This window comes from Lynx rufus, unplaced genomic scaffold, assembly GCF_022079265.1.
Source record: "Lynx rufus isolate CCGP_SWC_20201006 ecotype Redwood Valley unplaced genomic scaffold, mLynRuf1.p SCAF_15, whole genome shotgun sequence".
Taxonomy (NCBI): domain Eukaryota; kingdom Metazoa; phylum Chordata; class Mammalia; order Carnivora; family Felidae; genus Lynx; species Lynx rufus.
In genome coordinates, this window is record NW_025814829.1 from 36,098,163 (window position 1) to 36,124,924 (window position 26,762).

A 26,762-nucleotide genomic window follows, 5' to 3' on the forward strand; every position below is an offset into this window, starting at 1 on the left:
TATAGATGCCAAAAATACTAAGAACATACTATTCAAAAGTGAAGATGGGAAGCACAAATATCCACAATGTTTGTCTGACAGATTCATAATAAATGTGTGAGGAGATGAATTCAAATCTGTACTTTATGAAAATAAGCTGTGTTATTTTGTTATTGTTTCTCATGGTCAAAATCCTAAATATTTGATTTAAATCTAAGAGTGACTTCTTTAGGAACTGGGTGGAGGATAAGCAGGTAGGTTAACTCTTCCAGGATAGTTTAATTCTGTCTTAGAAATACACCAATTATCCAGATATTTACTTTCACTTCCAGTGGAGTAATGTTTAACTGTAATCAGCCATGTCACTGGACATTCCAAAAGAAACTGTACTCAGAATGTTTTTTGGAAAAGTACTAGGCTTTGGGAGCCCTTAAGGAAATTGGCACACAAAATAAAGATCACTATTGTTTATAGACAACTGATATTGTTAGAAAGTTAAGTATAATGATTTTTTTAAAAAAAGTCAAGACATAATCTTAATTTAATCTAACTAGGAAAGGAAATAGCTTACACATTTTTAAAAACTGCCTAGGAAAATAAGTGAGTATGGGTATTATCACAAGAAAACCAAACCAGCACTCTTTGCTTTATGATATGAACACTAGGTTAACTCTATGTGAGCAACAATCACTGAATTATCAGCTCCCTGAAGGAAGAGCCATGGATACCTCCTGAGTTCTGGGTACTTTTACTAGATAACCTACTAAGTTTTGGGAACTTCCTCAGACACTCAAAACACAGAAATGGATAAAATATGATCCTTGGCCTCCAAAAACTAAAAATTCAGCAGAAAGGATACAAGGTTTTATTATTATTATTTTTTTAATGTTTATTTATTGTTGAGAGAGAGATACAGAGCGTGAGCAGGGGAGGGGCAGAGAGAGAGAGAGGGAGACACAGAATCTGAAGCAGGCTCCAGGCTCTGAGCCACCAGCACAGAGCCTGATGCGGGCCTGAATTCATGAGCCACAAGATCATGACCTGAGCCGAAGTCTGACACTTCATCAACTGAGCCATCCAGGCACTCCAGGATGTAGGCTTTTTAAAACTTCTATTTAATGTGTTATAACGTGATAAATGCTATAACAAGTGTGAATAAAGGACTTACAGGAAAACAGAAGGAATGACTAACCTGTCCTCTTAATATATAGAAAAATGACTCTAAAGGTTTTACTGATTTGATTTAAACACTTAATAAATTTTGATTGGTAGGATTAAAGTTCTAAAATGCCAATTTTAGAAGACTCTAAAGACAGAATACACAAATTAAGTAAACCACTATATAAGGGCTGAGGGGAAGGGGGGGTTTAACTCTGAAAAAGTTTTTAAACTATGCTCCTCAGAGTTCTCAGGGTCCCAAAAAGGGATCAGAGTGGCAAATGTATTCTCATCAGCCTTCCCCTATCCCACCCCAAATAAACATTTAATCTATAACAATGATATGCTTACTCTGCAAACAGATTCAAGATAGGACCTTTAGTACCAAATGACTGGTCAGGAATGGGAAACTATGAGCTTTTAAAGTTTTTGATTCATAGTGGAAGCAATAACTTTCCTCCTAGAATGTTTCCCCGGAGTCCTATCATTACATCTTCATGTGGGAGATAATGTCAGCAAACTCTTCTGTAAGAGTGCAGCATACATATTTGGTACAATTTACTCTTTATTCAATAAAGATAGATATTGCCCTTCAATAAATTTAGGTGAACCCAATTTTCCACTTAAAAATTACTGCTCATTCGGGGCACCTGGGTGGCTCAGTCAGTTAAGCGTCCGACTTCGGCTCGGGTCATGATCTCGCGGTTTGTGAGTTTGAGCCCCGCTTCAGGATCTGTGCTGACAGCTCAGATCCTGAGCCTGCTTCGGATTCTGTGTGTGTCTCTCTCTCTGCCCCTCCCCTGCTCACGCTCTGTCTCTCTCTGTCTCAAAAATAAATAAAACATTTTTAAAAAATTTAAAAAAATTACTGCTCATTCATTTCATGTGAATAAGTAAGAAAAATAAAGTTCAGGTAACTCAAAAAGTGTAACAGCATTAGAGATTCTTATTTAAATTTGTTTGTAAGGTAAAAATCTTAGTAGAATGTGCCACATGACTTTAAAGCAGGACAAAATCGCTTTCCTGATTTTCACATGGTACTGAAAGAAAAAGATTAATCAAGACATTTTATACATAAAATTTAAGATCCTAGTTAAATAATATGAGATGATCACGAAGAATTTCTTTAACTGTAGTTAAACAACCCTACATAACATAAAATTTACCTTCTTAACCATTTCTAAGTATACAGTTCAGTAGTGTTAAGTATTATTCACACTGTTGTGCAACCGGTCCCCAGAACTTTTTCATCTTGGAAAACTGAAGCTCCTTACCCATTAAATAACAACTCCCCATTTCCTACTGCCTCCAGCTCCTGACAACCACCATTCTACTTTTTGTTTCTACGAATCTGACTACTCTTGATACTTCCATATAGAGGAACCATATTGTATTTATCTTTTTGTGAATGGCTTATTTCACTTAGCATAATGTCCTCAAGCTTCATCCATGTTCTATAGTATGTGTCAGAATTTCCTGCCTTTTTGAGGCTGAATAATATTCTATTATATGTATAGACCACATTTTGTTTATCCATTCAACTGCCCATGAGCATCCGGGTAGCTCCCACCTCTTGGCTGCTATGAATAGTGCTGCTGTCAACGTGGGTGTGTAAACATGGGTCTTCTGAGATCCTGTTTTCAATTCTTTTAGATATAAAATCAAAAGTAGAATTGTTGGATCATATAGTAATTCTCTGTTTAACTTTCTGAGGACTCTCCACAATATTCTCCTTGGTGTACCGTTTTATACTCAAGAAGATTTCTAATCTTTAAAAGAAATGGTAATTTAACAATGACAACAAAAAATTAAAAACCTTTGTTTTCTAAAAAAGAACATAAATATTTTTTAGAAATTGTACAAGCTTTATGAGACTGAATCACTACCTCCCTTTACATACTTGAGTTCAGATTACAGCCAAACTAAGAAAAAAGAAAAGAAAGGATAATGGCATTTTTATCAGTATTGTAAATAAACATGAACACAAATACACACGCACACATACACACACACGAAGAAATGATGATATTTTGAGGAAAACAACATCAACAACAAAAATCCACAGCTTTAGACTGTGTGAGACACAAAACCTTGCCCTACCAACTACTTACATGGTGGAAAAGGTTACTATCTGGCAATGATTCAGACACTTATTGATCTCAAAGATAAAACACCTAAAAAATTCTTTCCTGCTATTTATTATCCTCCTAGAGATACCACCAAAATCGGTTTCATTTCACATTAAGAAAAAGTTCTTCACAAATAGAAGCTTTCAGGATTAAAAAAAATACACACAAACACATATACATATGCACACACATAAATACACATATATATGTATGTATGTATCCCTATTACCCAATACCAGAAGAAAAATTACCTGATGATTTCTTCATGATATAGAGAACTAACAACGGGGCCACCAAAACCGGTATTTGCTTCTTTTCCTTTCTTCTCAGGTAACTGTATGGGGACAGGGGGTAGGGAGGAAGGAAGGTGGAAAAAGATACATGGATTAAGGTAGTGTGTATTTAAAATAGTTCCAATATAATACTTTGCTAAGGAATACTAAAGATTTGAGGTCCACAATTTCTCTGAGGCCCCAGTAACAATTTCAAGATGGTATCCAAAAGGCAAAACGATTCTCAAGTCATCAGAGTAATGGAATGAGTACCCACTAGCAAACCAAGGTCATTCCACTACTGAGCTCTGGAGCCACCTGAAGCCCACCATTCCCTTAGCTGATTAGAAGATGCTATGTTCACTGTGGAGAATATTGATGCTCAATGTAGAAAAATGAAAATGAAATATGACCTATAAATACCAGATATGAACGTGATCAAGAAAATCATACCTAGATTATTAACAAAATTACAATTTCCAAATAAGAAAAAAACTAAACCATACTAAAACTTCAAACTCAAACACAAAGAAAAAATATTTCTTTGGTGGCAAAAAGAAAGGAGAGAAGGTGGAGGAGAAAGGAAAGGAAATTATGACCTAAGATAAATGAAAAAAAGAAGCAATTATGGAAACACTTTCCAAAATTAAGTAGTCAATAGGCCCTGACCCTCAATATTTTAAAAAAGCACAAAATTAAGATTAATTTAGAAATAAGATTCTTCTAAAACATATAATATGGAAGCAGTAAACTCAGATGTTATTGTCTAAAAGGTTCAAATTGCAATCTCTGCAAAAGCCCACATCTCCTGCAATAATGACAGTTTTTAGGCCAGGACACCCTGCCAAAATCAAAATTCTAAACATAAATGTCTTAGAATCAAAACTAATACTTTTAGGGGAGCCAGGGTGGCTCAGTCAGTTGAGCGTCCAACTCTTGATTTTGGCTCAAGTCAGGGTCCCAGGGTCACGGGGTTGAGAACTGCATCAGGCTCTGCACTGAGCGTGGAGCCTGCTTGGGATTCTCTCTCTTGCTCTCTAAAAAAAAAAAAAAAAAAAAACAGGGGTGCCTGGGTGGTTCAGTTAGTTAAGCATCCAACTGTGGATTTCAGCTCAGGTCATGATCTCACAGTTTGTGGGTTCAAGCCCCATGTTGGATTCTGCGCTGACAATGCAGAGTCTGCTTGGGATTCTCTCTCCCTCTCTGCTCCTCCCCTGATCATGTGCTCACTCTCTGTCTCTCAAGAATAAACTTTAAAATAATAAAAAAAAGAAACTAATACTGTTATTGTTTAATTTAATTAACTAGTTTCACTTCAGAAAAATATAGGTAATCCCCATATACCTGGTTCCCCACCCCTCCCCCTGTTCTTTAAAGAAGAGGTTTTGTTTTATTGTTGTCACTTTCTGTGGTTACTTTTGGTTTGTGAACCACTGGGTAAAGGAAAAAGGTCTTGGAGACAGCATATTCTATTAGTTCCTGAGATCACTGGGAAAACCAGTTTTGAGAAAGGGTGGAAATTTTTGAGATGAATCGATGCAGTTACCAATTTATGACAGAAACAAAGCTACAATATCATAAATAATTCCTGTCACAATTTAATGACAAGGTATACTAGTTGATGCTGGCAAGTAAGAAGCACCAAGTAAATGCCAGATCCCTCTCTTCTCTGAAGACCATTCTTAGAGAATAAATGCTGCAAAGAATTTCCAGAATAGAGAATGTTTTCTTTATACTAAAAAAGCACATACCATAGGGAGAACCTATTTTATTCAACGCAATTATGTTCTAAATACATACTCCATTAGTACAATAAAGTTGAAACACAGATGGTGTCCAAGAGATGCTTGCTAAATGAGTGACAAGACTGAAAACAAGGAAAGGGTGCGTCACGCAGCTTCCTGACAAAGAACAGACTCCAAGAACATACCAGAGGGGAAAATCTACGTGTACCACATTAACAAAATGAAGGATAAAAATCATATGATCATCTCAATAGATGCAGAAAAAGCATCTGACAAAATTCAACAGCATTCATGAGAAAAACTCCTAACAAGGTGGGTACAGAGGGAACATACCTCAGCATAATAGAGGGCATATATGACAAACCCACAGCTAACATCATACTCAATGGTTAAAAGCTCAAAGCTTTTCCTCTAAGATCAAGAACAAGACAAGGATGACACCCCCTCATCACTTTTATTCAATATAAGTATTCCAATTTTTAAAACGGGCAAGAGATCTGAACAGACACCTTACCAAAAAAGATACACAGATACACAGATGGCAGGTAAGCAAATGAAAAGATGTCCAACATCGTATGTCATTAGGGAAGTGCAAATTAAAACAATAATGAGACATTATTACATACCTCTTAGAATGGCTAAATTCCAAAAGACTGATAACACCAAATGCTGGTAAAAATGTAAAGCCACCAGGAACTCTCATTCATTGCTGGAGGAAATGCAAATGGAACAGCCACTTTGGAAGAGGGTTTTGGCAGTTCTTCTAAAACTGAATATAATCTTACTACATGATCCAGTAATTCTGCTTCTAGGTACTGACCCCCCTCGCCCCTGCAAATTGAAAATTTATATCCACAAAACATCAATGTTTAAAGCAGTTTTTTTTAATAACTGGCAAAACCTAGAAACAACTAAGATGTCCTTCAACAGATGAACAGAGAACCTAACTGTGGTATATCTATACAATACAATATTATTCTGTGATAGAAAGAAATGAGCTGCTCTAGATTAACTAAGAAAAAAGAGTAAACAACTAAAATCAGAAACTAAAAAGGAGACTTTACCACTAATACCACAGAAATGAAAGAGAATTTTAAGAGACTACTATAAACAATGATATGCCAACATGTTGGATAATGTAGAAGAAATACATAAATTCTAGATATATAGAACCTACCATGATACAATTATGTATAAAAAATCTGAAGAAACCTATAAACATTAAGGAGATTGGTTCAGAAATTTAAAATCTCCCAAAAAAGAAAAGCCCAGGACCAGAACATTTCACTAAAGAATTTTACCAAACATTTAAAGAATTAAAACCTAATCCTTCTCAAACTCTTCCAAAAACCTGAAGAAGAGGCAACATACCTAACCTCATTTCATGAGGTCAGCGTTACCCTAATGCCAAAGCCAGACAAAGAAACTAGAAGAAAACTACAGAACAATATCTGAGGAATACTGATGAAAAAACCCTCAACTAAATACTAGCAAACTGAATACATTAAAAGGATTACATATCATGACCAAGTGGGACTTATTCCTGTGAACGTAAGGACAGTATGGTTAACACATGAAAAACATCACAAAACGAAGGAAAGCTACATGACCATCTCAATTGGTACAGAAAAAAGTATTTGACAAAATTCAACACCCTTTCATAAAAAAAAAAAAACACTGAATAAACCCAAAATAGAAGGAAATTATTTCAACATACTAAAGGCCAAATATGAAAAGCAACAGCTAACTGCACACTCAATAGTGAAAAACTTAAAGTTTTTCCTCAAAGATCAGGAACAAAGGAAGGATGCCCACTCTTAACACTTCTTTTCAACACGGTATTGGAAATCCTAGCCAGAGCAATTAGGCAAGGAAAATAAAAGAGGTCATTCAAATTGGAAAAGAAGAAATAAAATTATTTCCATTCACAGATGACATGATCTTATATGCAGAAAATCCTAAAGATCCCTCCCACATACACACATATAGACCACAAGAAACTGAAAGAATAAACAAATCTAGCGAAATTGCAGGATATAATACTAACACACTGAAATCATGTAATGTCTGAGAGAGTGAGAAAAATAAGTAAGTTTTCTAATATTAAAAATGATCAGTGCTATGGAAAAAAAATTAATGTGGGGAAGAGAACTGTAATTTTAAATAAGGTCAGGAGGGCCTCCCTGAGAAGGTCATATGAGTAAAGACATAAAAGAGGTAGAGGTGAGCCTTGCAAATATCTAGGGAATATTGTTCCAGGTACAGGAAACAGCCAGTGCACAGGCCTTAGTGTGAGGGTATGCTTAGAATGTTACAGAATTTATGTATTCGTGTTCTTTGCTGAAGGCTGATTAGTATATTTTAGGGGGCAAGACAGAAGCAAGAACACAAGGTTATTCACAAGACAATCATAGTTTCTGTTGGTGTCATTCACTGAACCTCTTAATGTGAATAGGCAATTTAGAAAAACACCTGTGATCTGCTTGGCAATTATTTGCTGTGAAAACACATACTAATAATTAAGAATTATATGGTATTTTGGAAAGGGATGAGCACAGTTTTTTTTTATTTAATAGCCTTTATTTTTTAGAGTTTCAGGTTTACAGAAAATCGAGTGGAAAGTACAGAAAGTTCCCATATTCTTCCCTCTCCCAAATTTTCCACTGTTATTAACATCTTACATTAATGTAGTACATGTAATTAATTACAGTCCATAGTTTATGGGGTGCCTGGGTGGCTCGGTCGGATAAGCATCTAGACAGTAGAGTCCAGAGATGTTGCTAGACATCTTACAATGTACAGGGCAGCCCTCTACAACAAAAACTTATTCAGCCCTAAATGTCAATGGTGCAAAGGCTGAAAACTCTGGTTTATAAGTTTTCATCAAATGTTTTAACATTTCAGCTATCATTAATATTTTGGGTTTTTTTTTTCTCCTATCTTTTCCTCTCTCTTGCTTTTTCACTTCCTTCTGGGACTATATACATGCTACACTGCTTGATATTTTCCCATAGTTCACTGGGGCTCTGTTCATTTTTTAGTCAGTCTTTCTATGTTGTGTGCTTCATTTTTATTAGGTTCACTTGCTACATCTTCAAGTACTGATCTTTTCTTATGCAATGTCTAATTTGCTGTTAATCTTATGCAGTATATTTTTCATTTTAGAAATTATTTTGTCATCTCTAGAAATTCCATTTGGGTCTCTTTGTATCTCCTATTTCTCTTACCCATTATGTTTGTATGTCTTCCTCAACTTTCTTGAGTTTATAAAATATATTTATAATTTTCTCATCTCTATCTTTTCTGCATCTGCTTTTATTGACAGGTTTTCCTCCAGGTTAGGAGTCATATTTTCCTGCCATCTTTGCATGCCTGAAAGACTTTTACTTTTTTTTGTAAAACAGACATTGTGAATTTTAATCATTTGCTTGATGTTGTTGTGTTCTTTTAATTATGTCAGACTTTGTTTTGGTATGAATTCAGTTATGTGGAATCAATTTGATCCTTTCAAGGCTCACTTTTAAGTTCTGTTAAGGCAGAGGCAGAGCAGCCTTTAATCCAGAGCTTAATTTAGCTTCACTACTAAACAGAAATCCTTCTGAGGCCTCTAAAACATTATGTCCCATATACTAAATTTTCTTTCCACTCTGACTAGTATGAAATGAAATGTGTCAGCTCCAGGAATTATTTTGGCTTACTGCTTTCTTGTATTTCTTTCCTCAGCTTGTTAGTTTCCTCTCTCACGCACAGATTAGTATTCAGCCAAAGGGACCCCTCTGTACATCTTTAAAACTCTCTTTCTATGCAAGAACATCCTCTCCAGTATTCAGCCCTGCATTTTCCAGCTCAAATTAGTAAGAGAGTCAGATTCTTTTGGGACCCTCCTCCCTGGGCTACAGCTTGGAAATTGTTTCCTGGCCATAAGCTGAGGCAACTGTAGGGCTCATTTTGTTTGTTTCTCTTCTTTCCTAGTTTTATACTAGTTTTAGTACAATGTCTGAAAATCACTATCTTTCATCTATTGTGCCTGGTTTTCTTCCAGTTTAAGACAAAAGGGTAAATCTTGTCACCATTACTCCACAATGCCCAGAAGTCCCACACACATTAATTTAAAATCTAACATAATATTCCATGCATAATTTACTTATCCATTATCTGACAATTTTTAGGTTATTTTCACTTTTTCACACATAAGCGAAGATATGATAAATGTCTTTGTATATAAAGCATAGTTTAGTTTTAATTAAAATCTTTAGGAAAAAAATGACTCATCTGATTATAGTATATACTTCTTCTTCCTGGGATTAATTTCTCTTTCTGAAGCGTTGTGCATGTTAGAATGCTGGTGTCAACTTTTTTGGTGGAGGAGGGAAAAGGCTGTATTTTAAGCAGAAATAATATTTTAAAAAAGTCTGCCATTATCAGATTGAATTCAGAATAAAGCTGCCAAAGATGCATTAGTTTTGCTCTCCATCTATTTCATCTACAAGAAGGGGTAAACTTTGGCTACCTTATCCTTCTATTTCCACTCCAATGAGATGTTTCTCATAGAGGCTTAAGAAGTTTATTCCATTTCTCTCTACTCAAAATCCATTAAGTTATTTTTATGTTACATCAGCAGTTAAAGAAAGAGACTCCAACTTGGCAGCCAATAGGATAAAATTTGCCAATTCTTATATTGCCTCAGACTATATTATTTGAGACACTGAAATGCTCCTTCACTCAAAGGGGAAAGGATAAGTTGTTGGCTGAATCTTTATCACTTGATTCAGATTCCACCTTAGTTGCAGAGTCCAGATTTAAAACCTTGTGAAGCATTCTTTTCCAACTGAAAAATAACTATTCCAAAGATTATCAGGCTAATATATGCAAGGAGGGGGTTTCTTGCTTCCATGTGCTACCTTGTTTGGCTTTTCTTTTATTGGTTTGTTTGCCTTACTTGTTTGTAGGTCTAGCTGTAGAAATTTGGATAAATTAACCTCTCTGTCCAAGTTTCCTCATTTGCAAAAATAGGAATATTAGTACCCATCTCATATGGGTGTTTTAAGGTATAAAATATGTATGTAAAACAGAACAGTGCCCAGCACAAAGAGGACACTATATAAGCGTTAGCTAATATAATAATGATCACTAGCCAAAATACAGCCATCTCTTCAAAGCAAAAGTGTCTCAGTAATACAGATAACAAGACGTTCTGATGTGGGGACTTATATTATTGAACCATGAGTCTTCCTCTAATACCCTTAAACTTCTGAATCTCCTGATAAAACCACCAATCCCAAAATCAAATAAACAAATAAAAAACTTAACATAGTAACTCTTATCATTAAGAAAAAAGGAATAGAACTTAAGGAGTGTCTTCCATGTGCTTTGCACTTTATATATATTATCCAATTCCAACTTCAAAACAATTCTAGAAAGTTGGCATTTTTATTGTATTCACTTAATCTAAGACATCAATTATAAAGAGTACCATTATTTTCTAGAATGCTAAGAAAAAAGCCCACAAATATACCAATTTTACGACACAGAATTTTTTAAATGTCAAGAACTTAATAACTGTCTGCTTTATATTTGATGAAATGTACCTCCACTTTACAGATTAGAAAGCTGAAAATAGGAGAAATGAAGTACTCAGTGCCACATAGTAAGTGGCAAAATCAAGATTCAAACAAGATCTTCTGATATCCAAAGCTTCTGCTCTTTCATTTAACTATGTTACCTCTCCAGGCTACTTTTAGAAGCCATTATTATATACTGATAATATTCTGAATTAAAATTCTGTTCACTTTCTTAACTTTGGTTTTAAAAATTAAACACATAATTTGAAAGGAAACTTTAAAATTAAACATATATCAACTTTTTTGGAGCTGATTTATTATAAATTATGAACTTAATCAATTACATGACCAATACTATAGTTCTAAGTCCTTAAAAAAGAATATTTTTCTAATAATCCCTTACCAATATTCATTGTAGTTTTTTTTCCCCTGAAACATGAGTATTTATTTATTTCCAAATGTAAAAGTAAGAATAGTGGGGTGGCTGGGTGGCTCAGTCAGTTGAACATCTAACTCTTGGTTTTGCTTCACGTCATGATCGCCCAGTGTCCTCCACACTGGGCCCTGCACTAGCAGCACAGAGCCTGCTTGAGATTCTCTCTCTCAACCTCTCTGCCCCTCCCCGACTCCTGCTGTCTCTCAACGTAAATAAAAACTTTATAAAAAGTTATAATATTAACCTCATCTCAGCTATTGTCTGTCATGAGTGTTAAAAAAAATTACCATGAGAATATTGTTGGCTGCTATAATTTATAACAGTAATACTTCTAAAATTTCACAAGAAAGATAAATTGCATAAATCTATGTTTTTTTTTAAAAGTTTTAAAATGTTTTATTATTTATTTTTGAGAGAGAGAGGCAGAGCATGAACAGGGAGGGGCAGAGAGAGAGACACACACAGAATCTGAAGCAGCTCCATGCTCTGGGCTGTCAGCACAGAGCCCGACGTGGGGCTCGAACTCATGAACTGCAAGATCATGACCTGAGCAGAAGTCAGACGCTTAACCGACTAAGCCACCCAGGTGCCCCAAATCTATGTGTTTTTAACCTTAGTTTCTCTTAAAATTACAAACAGTATATTTTAAAAAATTCAACTCCTAAAACCTTAACGACAATGGATATTTAATAATATCAATGTCGATTATCTAGAAATGCTTAAATTACAATTGGAAAATAATTTTTAGATCAAAGAAAAAAAGGAGAAATATGTGCAAGTATTTTATCCAAACCTCCAAATTTCAGTAGTGTCCACTATTTTTTGTGTATATACTATATACACTAGCTCAAAAATGTAGATTTTTAAAATATAAAAAAAACTGATGAGGTGCCTGGATGGCTCAGTCAGTTAAATGTCTGATTTCAATTCAGGTCATGATCTCACGGTTCGTGAGTTTGAGTCCCACCCACATCCAGCTCCACACTGATAATGTGGAGCCTGCCTGGGATTCTTTCCCTCTCTCTCCCTCTCCCTCTCTCGCTGCCCCTCCCCCACTCATATTTTTCTCTTGCTCCCTATCAAAAAATAAACTTTAAAAAATATATTAAAAAACTGAAAAACACACTTTTAACCAAATACTTTAACCTGTATCACCAAAATATATGATAATTTCTCCAGATAATTAATATGGTTAATAGAACTCTTATAGAACCCTTATAATTCACCAAATAAATTTTATCACTGTACAACGAAACGAAAAACAGTAAGTTGCTCTTTTACCACTCTATAATGAAATTTAAGAATAAATACATTAATTTTGTCTTCTAAATTTCCTGGCTATTGTCAACTGTCTTGGTTCTAGGCTACTGTAAAACAAAGGTATAAAGATGATCAATTGTACACATGCCCAGCTTCCACTATATAATATGTAACACACTTATCTTTATGCAGTATTTTTACTTAATGCTAGCTTAAAATGTCTCTCATGCAAAATTAAACTCATTATGAGTTTCTAGAAAAGAAACAATGGTTAATATTTAAATGTTCTTTGGAAAATTATTCTGAATATTTGTATCTATTCAGAAAATATAAATCTTCTTAGATTTAAGCACCAAAGAAAATCATAAAAGATCAACATTCAAATACTTAAAACACCATTTCTGTAAGAATATGGTAAAAATAAGCAGAAGTAGCTATGTTTTAAACAAACAACTTATATCTCTATAATATTATAAGCAATATAACTGAACAACCTCATATATAAGAAAAACATTAGGAGCCAATGGATAAACAGACCATGGTTATAAGCAGGCAATAATTAAATACCTGAAGTTACACAGAGGTTTAGGGTTTTACTCACATATATACACATAAATATCAATAATGTTACCAATACCTGGGAAAACATTTAACATGTCTCATTATTTAAAAAGGCAACTTAAAGCCTCTAGATCCATCCATGTTGTTGTAAATGGCAACACTTCATTCTTTTTAATGGCTGAGTAATATTCCATTGTGTGTGTGTGCACACACACATATGTATACATGCTAGATCTTCTTTATCCATTCACCTATGGATGGACACTAGGGTTGCTTCCATACCTTGGCTGTTATAAATAATGCTGCAATAAACACAGCGGTACATAGATCTTTTTGAATTAGTGTTTTTGCTGAAATAAGTCAGAGAAAGACAAATACCATATAATTTCACTCATATGTGGAATATAAGAAATAAAGAAGAGACAAACAAAAAACCAGACTCTTAAATATAGAGAATGAACTGGTGGTTGCCAGAGGGGAAGTAGGTGGTGGTGGTGGGGGGGAAGGGGATGGGTGAAATAAGTAAAGGGAACTAAGAGTACACTTGTGATGAGCACTGAGTAATGTATAGAATTGCGGACATGGCACCTGGGTGGCTCCTTGGTTAAGAATCCGACTTCAGCTTGGTTTATGATCTCACAGTCTGTGAGTTTGAGCCCTGCATTGGGCTCTGTGCTGACAGCTCAGAGCCTGGAGCCTGCTTCAGATTCTGTGTCACCCTCTCTCTCTGCCCCTCCCCAGCTCACACTCTGTCTCTGTCTCTCTCAAAAATAAATAAACATTAAAAAAAACTTTTTAAAGAACTGTTGAATCCACATTATACACCTGAAATGAATGACTGTATGCTAATTACACTTGAATTTAAATAAAAAAACAAATGTTTAAAATACTTAAAACTGCAAATTAAATCAATGAGCAAGAAACTTTAATTCCATTAGGATAACAAAATTATCCAATTTGGCAAAACTGTAGTGAAACAGGTACTCACAAATAGTCCTAATGACCTTGTAAGATGGTATTACTTTTTTTTTAATATATGAAATTTATTGTCAAATTGGTTTCCATACAACACCCAGTGCTCATCCCAAAAGATGCCCTCTTCAATGCCCATCACCTCCCCTCCCCTCCCTCCCACCCCCATCAACCCTCGGTTTGTTCTCAGTTTTTAAGAGTCTCTTATGCTTTGGCTCTCTCCCACTCTAACCTCTTTTTTTTTTTCTTCCCCTCCCCCATGGGTTTCTGTTAAGTTTCTCAGGATCCACAAGACTGAAAACATATGGTATCTGTCTTTCTCTGTATGACTTATTTCACTTAGCATCACACTCTCCAGTTCCATCCACATTGCTACAAAGGGCCATATTTCATTCTTTCTCATTGCCATGTAGTACTCCATTGTGTATATAAACCACAATTTCTTTATCCATTCATAAAGACATGGACATTTAGGCTCTTTCCATAATTTGGCTATTGTTGAGAGTGCTGCTATAAACATTGGGGTACAAGTGCCCCTATGCATCAATACTCCTGTATCCCTTGGGTAAATTCCTAGCAGTGCTACTGCTGGGTCATAGGGTAGGTCTATTTTTCATTTTTTGAGGAACCTCCACACTGTTTTCCAGAGTGGCTGTACCAGTTTGCATTCCCAAGAGGGTTCCCATTTCTCCACATCCTCTCCAGCATCTAGTCTCCCGATTTGTTCATTTTGGCCACTCTGACTGGCGTGAGGTGATATCTGAGTGTGGTTTTGATTTGCATTTCCCCGATGAGGAGCGATGTTGAGCATCTTTTCATGTGCCTGTTGGCCATCTGGATGACTTCTTTAGGGAAGTGTCTATTCATGTTTTCTGCCCATTTCTTCACTGGATTATTTTTTTTTCGGGTGTGGAGTTTGGTGAGCTCTTTATAGATCTTGGATACTAGCCCTTGGTCCGATATGTCATTCCCATTCGGTTGGTTGCCCTTTTAGTTTTGTTGGTTGTTTCCTTTGCTGTGCAGAAGCTTTTTATCTTCATAAGGTCCCAGTAGTTCATTTTTGCTTTTAATTCCCTTGCCTTTGGGGATGTGTCAAGGAAGAAACTGCTGCGGCTGAGGTCAGAGAGGTCTTTTCCTGCTTTCTCCTCTAGGGTTTTGATGGTTTCCTGTCTCACATTCAGGTCCTTTATCCATTTTGAGTTTATTTTTGTGAATGGTGTGAGAAAGTGGTCTAGTTTCATTCTTCTGCATGTTGCTGTCCAGTTCTCCCAGCACCATTTGTTAAAGAGACTGTCTTTTTTCCACTGGATATTCTTTCCCGCTTTGTCAAAGATTAGTTGGCCATACTTTTGTGGGTCTAGTTCTGGGGTTTCTATTCTATTCCATTGGTCTATGTGTCTGTTTTTGTGCCAATACTATGCTGTCTTGATGATTACAGCTCTGTAGTAGAGGCTAAGGTCTGGGATTGTGATGCCTCCTGCTTTGGTCTTCTTCAAAATTATTTTGGCTATTCGGGGCCTTTTGTGGTTCCATATGAATTTTAGGATTGCTTATTCTAGCTTCAAGAAGAATGCTGGTGCCATTTTGATTGGGATTGCATTGAATGTGTAGATAGCTTTGGGTAGTATTGACATTTTAACAATATTTATTCTTCCAACCCATGAGCACGGAATGTTTTTCCATTTCTTTATATCTTCTTCAATTTCCTTCATAAGCTTTCTATAGTTTTCAGCATACAGATCTTGTACATCTTTGGTTAGATTTATTCCTAGGTATTTTATGCTTCTTGGTGCAATTGTGAATGGGATCAGTTTCTCTGTCTTTCTGTTGCTTCATTATTAGTGTATAAGAATGCAACTGATTTCTGTACATTGATTTTGTATCCTGCAACTTTGCTAAATTCATGTATCAGTTCTAGCAGACTTTTGGTGGAGTCTATTGGATTTTCCACGTATAGTATCATGTCATCTGCAAAAAGTGAAAGCTTGACTTCATCTTTGCCAATTTTGATGCCTTTGATTTCCTTTTGTTGTCTGATTGCTGATGCTAGAACTTCCAACACTGTTAAACAACAGCTGTGAGAGTGGACATCCCTGTTGTGTTCCTGATCTCAGGGGGAAAGCTCTCAGTTTTTCCCCACTGAGGATGATGTTAGCTGTGGGCTTTTCATAAATGGCTTTTATGATCTTTAAGTATGTTCCTTCTATCCCGACTTTCTCGAGGGTTTTTATTAAGAAAGGTTGCTGAATTTTGTCAAATGCTTTTTCTGCATCAATTGACAGGATCATATGGTTATCTTTTATTTTATTAATGTGATGTATCACGTTGATTGATTTGCAAATGTTGAACCAGCCCTGCATTCCAAGAACGAATCCCACTTCATCATGGTGAATAATTCTTTTCATAAGCTGTTGAATTCGATTTGCTAGTATCTTATTGAGAATTTTTGCATCCATATTCATCAGAGATATTGGCCTGTAGTTCTCTTTTTTTTACTGGGTCTCTGTCTGGTTTAGGAATCAAAGTAATACTGGCTTCATAGGATGAGTCTGGAAGTTTTCCTTCCCTTTCTATTTTTTGGAATAGCTTGAGAAGGATAGGTATTATCTCTGCTTTAAATGTCTGGTAGAACTCCCCTGGGAAGCCATCTGGTCCTGGACTCTTATTTGTTGGGAGATTTTTGATAACTGATTCAATTTCTTCGCTGGTTATGGGTCTGTTCAAGCTTTCTATTTCCTCCTGTTTGAGTTTTGGAAGTGTGTGGGTGTTTAGAAATTTGTCCATTTCTTCCGGGTTGTCCAGTTTGTTGGCATATAGTTTTTCATAGTATTCCCTGATAATTGCTGGTATTTCTTAGGGATTGGTTGTAATAATTCCATTTTCATTCATGATTTTATCTATTTGGGTCATCTCCCTTTTCTTTTTGAGAAGCCTGGCTAGAGGTTTGTCAATTTTGTTTATTTTTTCAAAAAACCAACTCTTGGTTTCGTTGATCTGCTCTACAGTTTTTTTAGATTCTATATTGTTTATTTCTGCTCTGATCTTTATTATTTCTCTTCTTCTGCTGGGTTTGGGGTGTCTTTGCTACTCTGCTTCTATTTCCTTTAGGTGTGCTGTAGTTTTTGTATTTGGGATTTTTCTTGTTTCTTGAGATAGGCCTGGATTGCAATGTATTTTCTTCTCAGGACTGCCTTCACTACATCCCAAAGCGTTTGGATTGTTGTATTTTCATTTTCGTTTGTTTCCATATATTTTTAAAATTTCTTCTCTAATTGCCTGGTTGACCCATTCATTCTTTGGTAGGGTGTTCTTTAACCCCCATGCTTTTGGAGGTTTTCCAGACTTTTTCTTGTGGTTGATTTCAAGCTTCATAGCATTGTGGTCTGAAAGTATGCATGGTATGATCTCAATTCTTGTATACTTATGAAGGGCTGTTTTGTGACCCAGTAAGTGATCTATCTTGGAGAATGTTCCATGTGCACTCGAAAAGAAAGTATATTCTGTTGCTTTGGGATGCAGAGTTCTAAATATATCTGTCAAGTCCATCTGATCCAATGTATCATTCAGGGCCCTTGTTTCTTTATTGACCATGTTTCTAGATGATCTATCCATTGTTGTAAGTGGGATATTAAAGTCCCCTGCAATTACCACATTCTTATCAATAAGGTTGCTTATGTTTGTAATTGTTTTATATATTTGGGGGCTCCTGTATTCAGCGCATAGACATTTATAATTGTTAGTTCTTCTTGATGGATAGACCCTGTAATTATTATATAATGCCCCTCTTTATCTCTTGTTACAGCCTTTAATTTAAAGTCTAGTTTGTCTCATGTAAGTATGGCTACTCCAGCTTTCTTTTGACTTCCAGTGGCATGATAAATAGTTCTCCATCCCCTCACTTTCAATCTGAAAGTGTCCTCAGGTCTAAAATGAGTCTCTTGTAGACAGCAAATAGATGGGTCTTGTTTTTTTATCCATTTTGATACCCTATGTCTTTTGGTTGGCACATTTAGTCCATTTACATTCAGTGTTATTATAGAAAGATATGGGTTTAGAGTCATTGTGATGTCCATAGGTTTCATGCTTGTAGCGATGTCTCTGGTACTTTGTCTCACAGGATCCCCCTTAGGATCTCTTGTAGGGCTGGTTTAGTGGTGACGAATTCCTTCAGTTTTTGTTTGTTTGGGAAGACCTTTATCTCTCCTTCTATTCTGAATGACAAACTTGCTGGATAGAGGATTCTCAGGTGCGTATTTTTTCTGTTCGTCACATTGAAGATTTCCTGCCATTCCTTTCTGGCCTGCCAAGTTTCATTAGAGATCCGTCACTAGTCTTATCGGTCTCCCTTTATACGTTAGAGCATGTTTATCCCTAGCTGCTTTCAGAATTTTCTCTTTATCCTTGTATTTTGCTAGTTTCACTATGATACGTCATGCAGAAGATCGGTTCAAGTTACGTCTGAAGGGAGTTCTCTGTGCCTCTTGGATTTCAATGCCTTTTTCCTTCCCCAGATCAGGGAAGTTCTCAGCTATGACTTCTTCAGGTACACCTTCAGCACCTTTCCCTCTCTCTTCCTCCTCTGGAATACCAATTATGCGTAGATTATTTCTCTTTAGTGCATCACTTAGTTCTCTAATTTCCCCCTCATACTCCTGGATTTTTTAATCTTTTTCTCAGCTTCTTCTTTTTCCATAATTTTATCTTCTAGTTCACCTATTCTCTCCTCTGCCTCTTCAATCCGAGCCATGGTCGTCTCCATTTTCTTTTGCAGTTCATTTACAGCATTTTTTAGCTCCTCCTGGCTGTTCCTTAGTCCCTTGATCTCTGTAGCAATAGATTCTCTGCTGTCCTTTATACCGTTTTCAAGCCCAGTGATTAATTTTATGACTATTATTCTAAATTCATTTTCTGTTATATTGTTTAAATCGTTTTTGATCAGTTTGTTAGCTGTTGTTATTTCCTGGAGGTTTTTTTTGAGGGGAATTCGTCCATTTCGTTATTTTGGATAGACCCTGGAGTGGTGCGGAACTGCAGGGCACTTCCCCTGTGCTGTCTTGAATAGCCTGCGCTGGTGGGCGGGGCCGCAGTCACACTGGTGTGTACCTTCTCTTCCCCTCTCTAAGGGGCGGGATTCACTGTGGGGTGGTGTGGCCTGTCTGGGCTACTTGCACACTGCCAGGCTTGTTGTGCTGGGGATCTGGCGTATTAGCTGGGGTGGATCGGCAAGGTGCACAGGGGCAGGAGGGGCAGGCTCAGCTCACTTTTCCTTCAGAGATCCACTTCGGGAGGGGCCCTGCGGCACCAGGAGGGAGTCAGACCCGCCGAGGGATGGATCCGCAGAAGCACAGCGTTGGATGTTTGTGCAGTGCAAGCAAGCTCCCTGGCAGGAACTGGTTCCCTTTGGGATTTTGGCTGGGTGATGGGCGAGGGAGATGGCGCTGGCTAGTGCCTTTGTTCCCCGCCAAGCTACGCTCTGTTGTCCGGGGCTCAACAACTCTCCCTCCCATTGTCCTCCAGCCCTCCCGTTCTCCGAGCAGATCTGTTAACTTATAACATTCCAGATGTTAAGTCCAGCTGGCTGTCAGAACACACTCCGTCGGGCCCCTCCGTTTTTGCAAGCCAGACTCGGGGGCTCTGCTTTGCCGGCGGGCTGCCCCTCCTGCCAGTCCGTGTAGCGCGCACCGCCTCTCCGCCCTTCCTACCCTCTTCCGTGGACCTCTTGCCTACGCTTGGCTCTGGAGAATCCGTTCTGCTAGTCTTCTGGCGATTTTCTGGGTTATTTAGGCAGGTGTGGGTGGAATCTAAGTGATCCGCAGGACACGGTGAGCCCAGCATCCTCCTACTCTGCCATCTTCCCAGAAGCCTCTAAGATGGTATTACTCTTTGGAAAGCAATACTGCAATCTTACCAAGACCCATAAAAATATTAGCATACCTTTATTATTTTCACCAATAATACAGCTTGTGGATTATAAGAAAAAAAATACAATTCTGAATTATAATAACTTTTTAGAATTTGTAGGATTCAATCACAATCCTTTCTGTTACTCATCTTTACATGAAATAAATGTTCTTGAATTTTTAAGACTGAAATGTGGATCAGGATAGATCTTGGGGTTTACACCTTTTTCTGTTGTTTTCATAAAGTACTTAAAAATCTGACTTCGGGGATACTTTCAAGATTGCTTGGCCCTGATCCCCTCTCCCATTTTTATCTGTTTTTTTCCTATTGTCTTGCCTGTCAATGTCTTGTTTGGTTGTGATCAAATTTCCAGCAGATTCCTTGTAGTATAAGGTTTTATAATGGAAGAGGAATTTGGTTAATTTTGGAAGTTCCAGAGCCCAGACAGCTCTAAAAAATCCTTTGTACTCAGACATGAAGTGTGCAAAATCCTCTAAACTAGCTGTTGGCAATTTTAGGACCATGCCATTCTCAGGTCAGACTCCCTACTGCTTCATCCTATGGAGATCCCAATGCTACACCAATCTTGATGGTTTGTCCCAATTTTATCTGACAGATATTGCTTAAGAGTTTCTGGTTAAGTTATTCTGGTTATTCCATTAAGGAAACATTTAGGAATATTCAAAAATATTTGAATGTTATGCCAGAGCCACGGCTATAGCCATCTTCCTAGAATTCCAATAATCACACATGATTTTTGATGGAATAAGTGAATGGGAATATACAAATAAATAAATTAGTAGTGCTAGACTAGGTGTATTTCTTTCTTTTTAAGTTTAAACTAGGTGTATTTCCATTCCATTCTCTTTTCCATTGCTTTTGCCATTCAACCAACCATCTTAATAGGATGAATGGATGATTTCATGAAAGAGAGGTACAAAGATTGATCAGGCAAGACCAGATTATTTATTTATTTTTTTAAGTAAACTCTACCCCCAATGTGAGACTGGAAGTCACAACCCTGAGATTACTGACTGACCCACCCAGGCCCCCCAAGGCAAGACAAGTTTAGTGAACATGTGTTATTTGTGGCTTACCAAAGTCCTTAAAATACTATTTCAACATGTTAATAACTTTCCATATTGTGGATCTCAACTTTCCAAAGCACAATCCTCTTAACCTCATTTCCCAAGACTACCTTGCAGCAACTATAGGCAGGCCTCTGACCTACATTTCATCAGTCACATGCACAAACAAGCCAGATGGATATAAAATGGAGCAACATGTCACTGACCTACAGCAAATCACACTTTTTGATTCACAGCTCAAAATCTGGTTGGTATGATCCCATTAACAGAAGTATTATGTTTGATATGAGCAGATTTCAAATAATTAAATCAAACTTATATTAATTCATATTTTAAGTACACAGAATATTAATTAATGTCATCAGGAAATCCACAAGTACAAATCAATGTTACTTACCTTATGGATGGATAGCACTCATGAAGTACAGTATCTATTGTTTTATGATCATTACTTTTAAAATATATATTCATGAACTCATCAGATATGCCAACTTAGGCACTGAAAACATTTAACAAATATGCAAACATTAAAACTATTTGAGTTCAGTGTTTGGTATAGGCTTTTATAAATATCTTTTATCAGATTAAGAAAGTTCCCTTCTATTATTAGCAGCTATTAATTTTTATCATGAATAGGTATTAAATTTTGTTCAATCTTTTTTTCCCTCTGTCAAGATGATCATTGATTTTTTCTTTTTTCTCCTAATAGGACAAATTACACTGCTTTTTAAAAGTTAAGCCACTCTTACATTCCTAGAATTAATCTACTTCATTATGATGTGTTATTCTTTTTATTTGTTGCTGGATTTGATTTGTTAATACTGTATATTTAAAATTTTTTTCACCTATGTTAATGTGAGCAATTGATTTGTATTATCCTTTTTGGTATTGTTCTTGCCAAGCCTAAGTGTCAAGTTTATTCTGGTCTTTAAAAAATGAAATGAGGGGTGCCTGGGTGGTTCAGTCAGTTAAGCACCCCTCTTGACTTCAGCTCAGCTCATGATCTCACTGTTCGTGGCATCAAGCCCTGCATTGGGCTCTGCACTGGCAACATAGCACAGAGCCTGCTTGGGACTGTCTCTCTCTGCCCCTCCCCTGCTCTCTCTCTCTCTCTCAAAATAGGTAAACTTTTTTTTTTTTTAATGAAATGAGAAGTGTTCCACCTCTTCCTGTTTCCCAAATGAGTTTGTGTAAGATTGGCATTATTTCTTCCTTAAACAATTGAAAGAATCTACCAGTAAAGCTATCTGGGCCAGAGGTTTTTTTTGCAGTAAGGTCTCTAAAGAGTCAACTCCTTTAACAATATTTGTTCTTCCAATCCATGAGCATAGAATGTTTTTCCATTTCTTAATAGATATGGAACTATTCAGTTGTTCCATTTCTTATTCAGTCAGCTTTGCTAAGTTATTGATTTGGGGTTTTTTGAAAATACTGTCCATTTTTTCCAGATAATCAATTTAGTTGTTCATAAGATCTACTTATTAATTTTTTGAGATATTTGGTGGTGTCCCTTCTGCATTCCTGACATTGGCCATTTGTCTTTTTTCTCTTCTTTTTTGATCATTCTTGCTAGGGTTTTATCAATCTCTTCAAAGAACCAACTCTTGGCTTTGCAGAGTTTTCTCCAGTACACATCTGTTTTCTATTTTATTGGCTTTTCCACTTACCTTTCTATTTTTTTTTAATTTTTTTTTTGGTTCTTTTTGTAGCTTCTTGAAATGCAAACTTAAAAACATTATGTCCTCTGGGAATTATAATTCATTCACGAAGAAACCTATTGAGGATAAAGACCCAGAAATATTCTTAACTTTTAGTGGATTCTCTGGCTTCCCACTTGGAAAAAAAAGAGAAATATGTTCTTGTTTTATCAAAGAACAAACTGATGGATGGAAACAAAAGGCTCAAAACAAAAATCTCCTTGGCCAATATAAGGCCCTTCCTCTTATTTAGGTATAAGAGAGGCAAACTGCAATACACGGGGCACAGAAAGATTGATAAAGAAGCAGTTCCCCAGAGAGTATATTTTAGATCCTCTACAGTAATCAAAAAGAATCTTAAGTAACTATCTCTGGTCCTACTATACTGAAGAATAACTTCAAAGAGGAATGAATAGTAATCTTTTCTTCCAGTTATCTGAGTAGTTCGCTTTCTTACCAATTTAAAGTCCTTATTCAAATATTGCCTTTCTCAACACAGCCTACCCTCACCACCCTATTTAGAACTATAATCCAATACCTCCTGTATGTTACACATTTTGTCTTCTTGTCTTCCTGTGGTAGAATTTAAGGTCCACAAGGGAAAGGTTTTTTGTCTATTATTGTTCACTGATGTACCCTAGTAACTTAGAACAGTGCCTGGTACACAGAAGGCACTTAATAGATATTTTTTGAATATATGAATAAATGGATAAGAAAAATAAGGCACAGCTTCAGATAGGTAGGTTTTTACATGACAGTGAATTTAAGTTCTATACTAATTTTAGAATGAAACATATTGTGTTGAAATCCTACTCTACCACTTATTAGCTATGTAACTTTAGGATAAATTATTAACTTCCCTAACTTTGAGGATTTTTCTTCCAGAAAATGCAAATAATAGTGTTTGCTTTGTAGGATTGTGGTGAAAGTGAAATAAAATAATGCATCTAAAGCACTTAGAATAGCACACAGCACATAGTAAGAGCTCAGTAAATACAGCTAATTATTATTTTTATTATTACTGTCTTAACCAAAAGGCATGTATAAATGGATCAATATCAATCTCCAGTTAAATTTCTACTGGAAGTTAAGTCTTTGACCCTATCCCTATATACCATCTTCATCAATAGTTGACTCAAGGTATGAAAAAGCATGCTAATCAAATTTCCTGATGACAGGGTCAATGAAAAAGAGCTTGTAAATAGATAACACACTCATGATCCCAAAAAAATCTTTTTAAATTTTTTTTAATGTTTTATTTTTGAGAGAGAGAGGCAGAGCGTGAGCAGGGGAGTAGCAGAGAGAAAGGAGACACAGAATCCAAAGTAGGCTCCAGGCTCCAAGCTGTCAGCACAGATCCTATGTGGGACTGGAACTCACACAAACCGCGAGATCATGACCTGAGCGAAAGTCGGACACTTACCCAACTGAGCCACCCAAGCGCCCTCCAAAAAAATCTTAATGTTGGAAAAATATAATGAATCAGATGAATGTAATTTAATATGAGGACACATAAAGTACTAAACATAGTTCATGACAGACATTGCATAACAAGATTTATTAAAACAAAAAAAGACTTGGGATTTTAGTTCTCTGAAAGTTAAAGAAAAACTAACATTTTAATGTGACTGCCAAAAATGTGAAAGTAATTTTAAATGACATCACAGAAGTACAGAACTCAAATGAAAGAAAAGTTCTATTCTCTAGTGGTCATACTGGGTCTTAAAGAATCTGTTCACAATTCCAAAAGCCATACTGTAAGAGATACTAAGAAACTGAAACTTCTTCACACAAGAATGATTGGGATGGTGAAAGGGCTTGATATAATCAGGAGTGGAGAACAATTTCAGAAATTAGGGATACCTAGCCTGAAGAAGAGGAAATGTCAAAGTTGTCTTACAACAATGAAGGACTATTCTGTAGATGAAGAACTGGACTTGGGCATGGAAAGCTAAATACGGAATATATGTGAAAAGAACAATAAAAATAAGACAGTAAAGTAGATTTTGGCCTAATATGGAAAGAAGCTTCTAATAACTGGAGTTAAAAAACTGGGGGCGCCTGGGTGGCTAGGTCGGTTAAGTGGCCGACTTCGGCTCAGGTCATGATCTCGCGGTTTGTGAGTTCGAGCCCCGCATCGGGCTCTGTGCTGACAGCTCAGAGCCTGGAGCCTGTTTCAGATTCTGTGTCTCCCTCTCTCTGACCCTCCCCTGTTCATGTTCTGTCTCTCCCTGTCTCAAAAATAAATAAATGTTAAAAAAATTTTTTAACTGGGCTGACTTATTAATTTATTATTATTAATTATTAATTAATTAATTATAATATAATTAATTATTATATTGTAATAAATATATTATAATGAATATAATGAATGTATTGTATATAATTAATATAATATATAATTAATTATAATATAATAATTATAATTAATATATTAATTATTAATTATTAATACTTATTAATTTATTATTACTACTTATTAAATTGTATACTTTCATGAGTCTTCTAACAGAAGCTAAAAGCCGTATGTTGGAATAGACTCGAGATGTCTAGACAACCACTAAACAGAATTCTAACTACAAGATTACAGTCCTACAAGAAGGGAAACATGATTTTTTAAAAAAAGACATAGGGGCGCCTGGGTGGCGCAGTCGGTTAAGCGTCCGACTTCAGCCAGGTCACGATCTCGCGGTCCGTGAGTTCGAGCCCCGCGTCAGGCTCTGGGCTGATGGCTCGGAGCCTGGAGCCTGTTTCCGATTCTGTGTCTCCCTCTCTCTCTGCCCCTCCCCCGTTCATGCTCTGTCTCTCTCTGTCCCCAAAATAAATAAAAAACGTTGAAAAAAAAAAATTTAAAAAAAGACATAAATGGTCAATGATGCCTAACATCATTACACACCAGGGAAATGTAAATCAAACCATAATAAGATACAATTTCATACCCACTAGAATGGCTACAATCAAAAAGTGAAAAAATAACAAGTGTTGGCAAGAATGTAGAGAAACCAAACCCTCATACACTGTTGACAGGAATGAAGGATGCTGTAGCCACTTTGGAAAAAAGTCTGGCAATTCCTCAAACTGTTAAACATACAGTTACTATTTGACCCAGCAAATCCACTCCTAGGCATATACCCAGGAGAAATGAAGACATATATCCCCATAAAACCTTGCACAGCACTTTTTTTTAACAGCATTATTCTTTTTTTTAAATTTACATCCAAGTTAGCATATAGTTTAACAGCATTATTCTTAATGGCCAAAAGGTGGAACAACCCAAATGTCCATCAATGGATGAATGGATACAAAAAATTTGGAATCTCCATACAATAGAATATTATTTGGCAATAAGAACGGGGAGACTGAAACTGACAGCTAACACGTAGTTTTAAAACCTCAAAAAGAAACCCCATACTCTTTAGCTATCAGTCTCCTCATTTCCCCCAGTCCTAAGCAAACACTAATCTGTTTCTCTATAGATTTGCCTATTCTGGACATTTCAAATAGATGGAATCATAATATATGTGGTCTTTTGTGAATGGCTTCTTTCATTTAGGACAGTTTAGCATGGAACAACACGGATTCTTCCAAGTTGTAGCATGTATCAGTACTGCATTCTTTTTTACAGTCAAATAATATTCTGTTGTATGCATGTATAACATTTTGTGCATCCTTTCACCCAATGATGGACATTTGGGTTTTTAGATGTTCATACCTGATTGTGGTAAAAGTTATACAACTTTGTAACCATACTAAAAACCTTCAAATGAGTGAACTGTACAGTGTATGAATTACGGTGTCTCAAAAAAAAAAAAAAAAAAAAAAGAGCACCCAAAAGAGCATAAAGTATTGAGACAGTAGGTGAAGGGATAAATAATCTGCATCCTCACTAGCCCATAAGCTCATCACATTAATTATCACAATGATTAGTAAATATAAAACCCTGAAAAGTAAGGAAAATGATAAAATGTGTTCAATAAACGATGTTTAAAGAAGCTAGGAAACT

General features: G+C 36.2%; 1 protein-coding gene across 2 annotated transcripts in view; it reads right to left on the reverse strand.

Annotated features, from left to right (window-relative positions):
• ACBD6 (acyl-CoA binding domain containing 6) overlaps positions 1-26,762 on the reverse strand; it is a 205,166-nt gene that overhangs the window by 131,182 nt on the left and 47,222 nt on the right. For both annotated transcript variants that reach the window (XM_047076859.1, XM_047076860.1), the window contains exon 4: positions 3,518-3,600. In XM_047076859.1, coding sequence (XP_046932815.1) covers positions 3,518-3,600 — 83 coding nt within the window. The remainder of the gene's footprint in view (positions 1-3,517; positions 3,601-26,762) is intronic.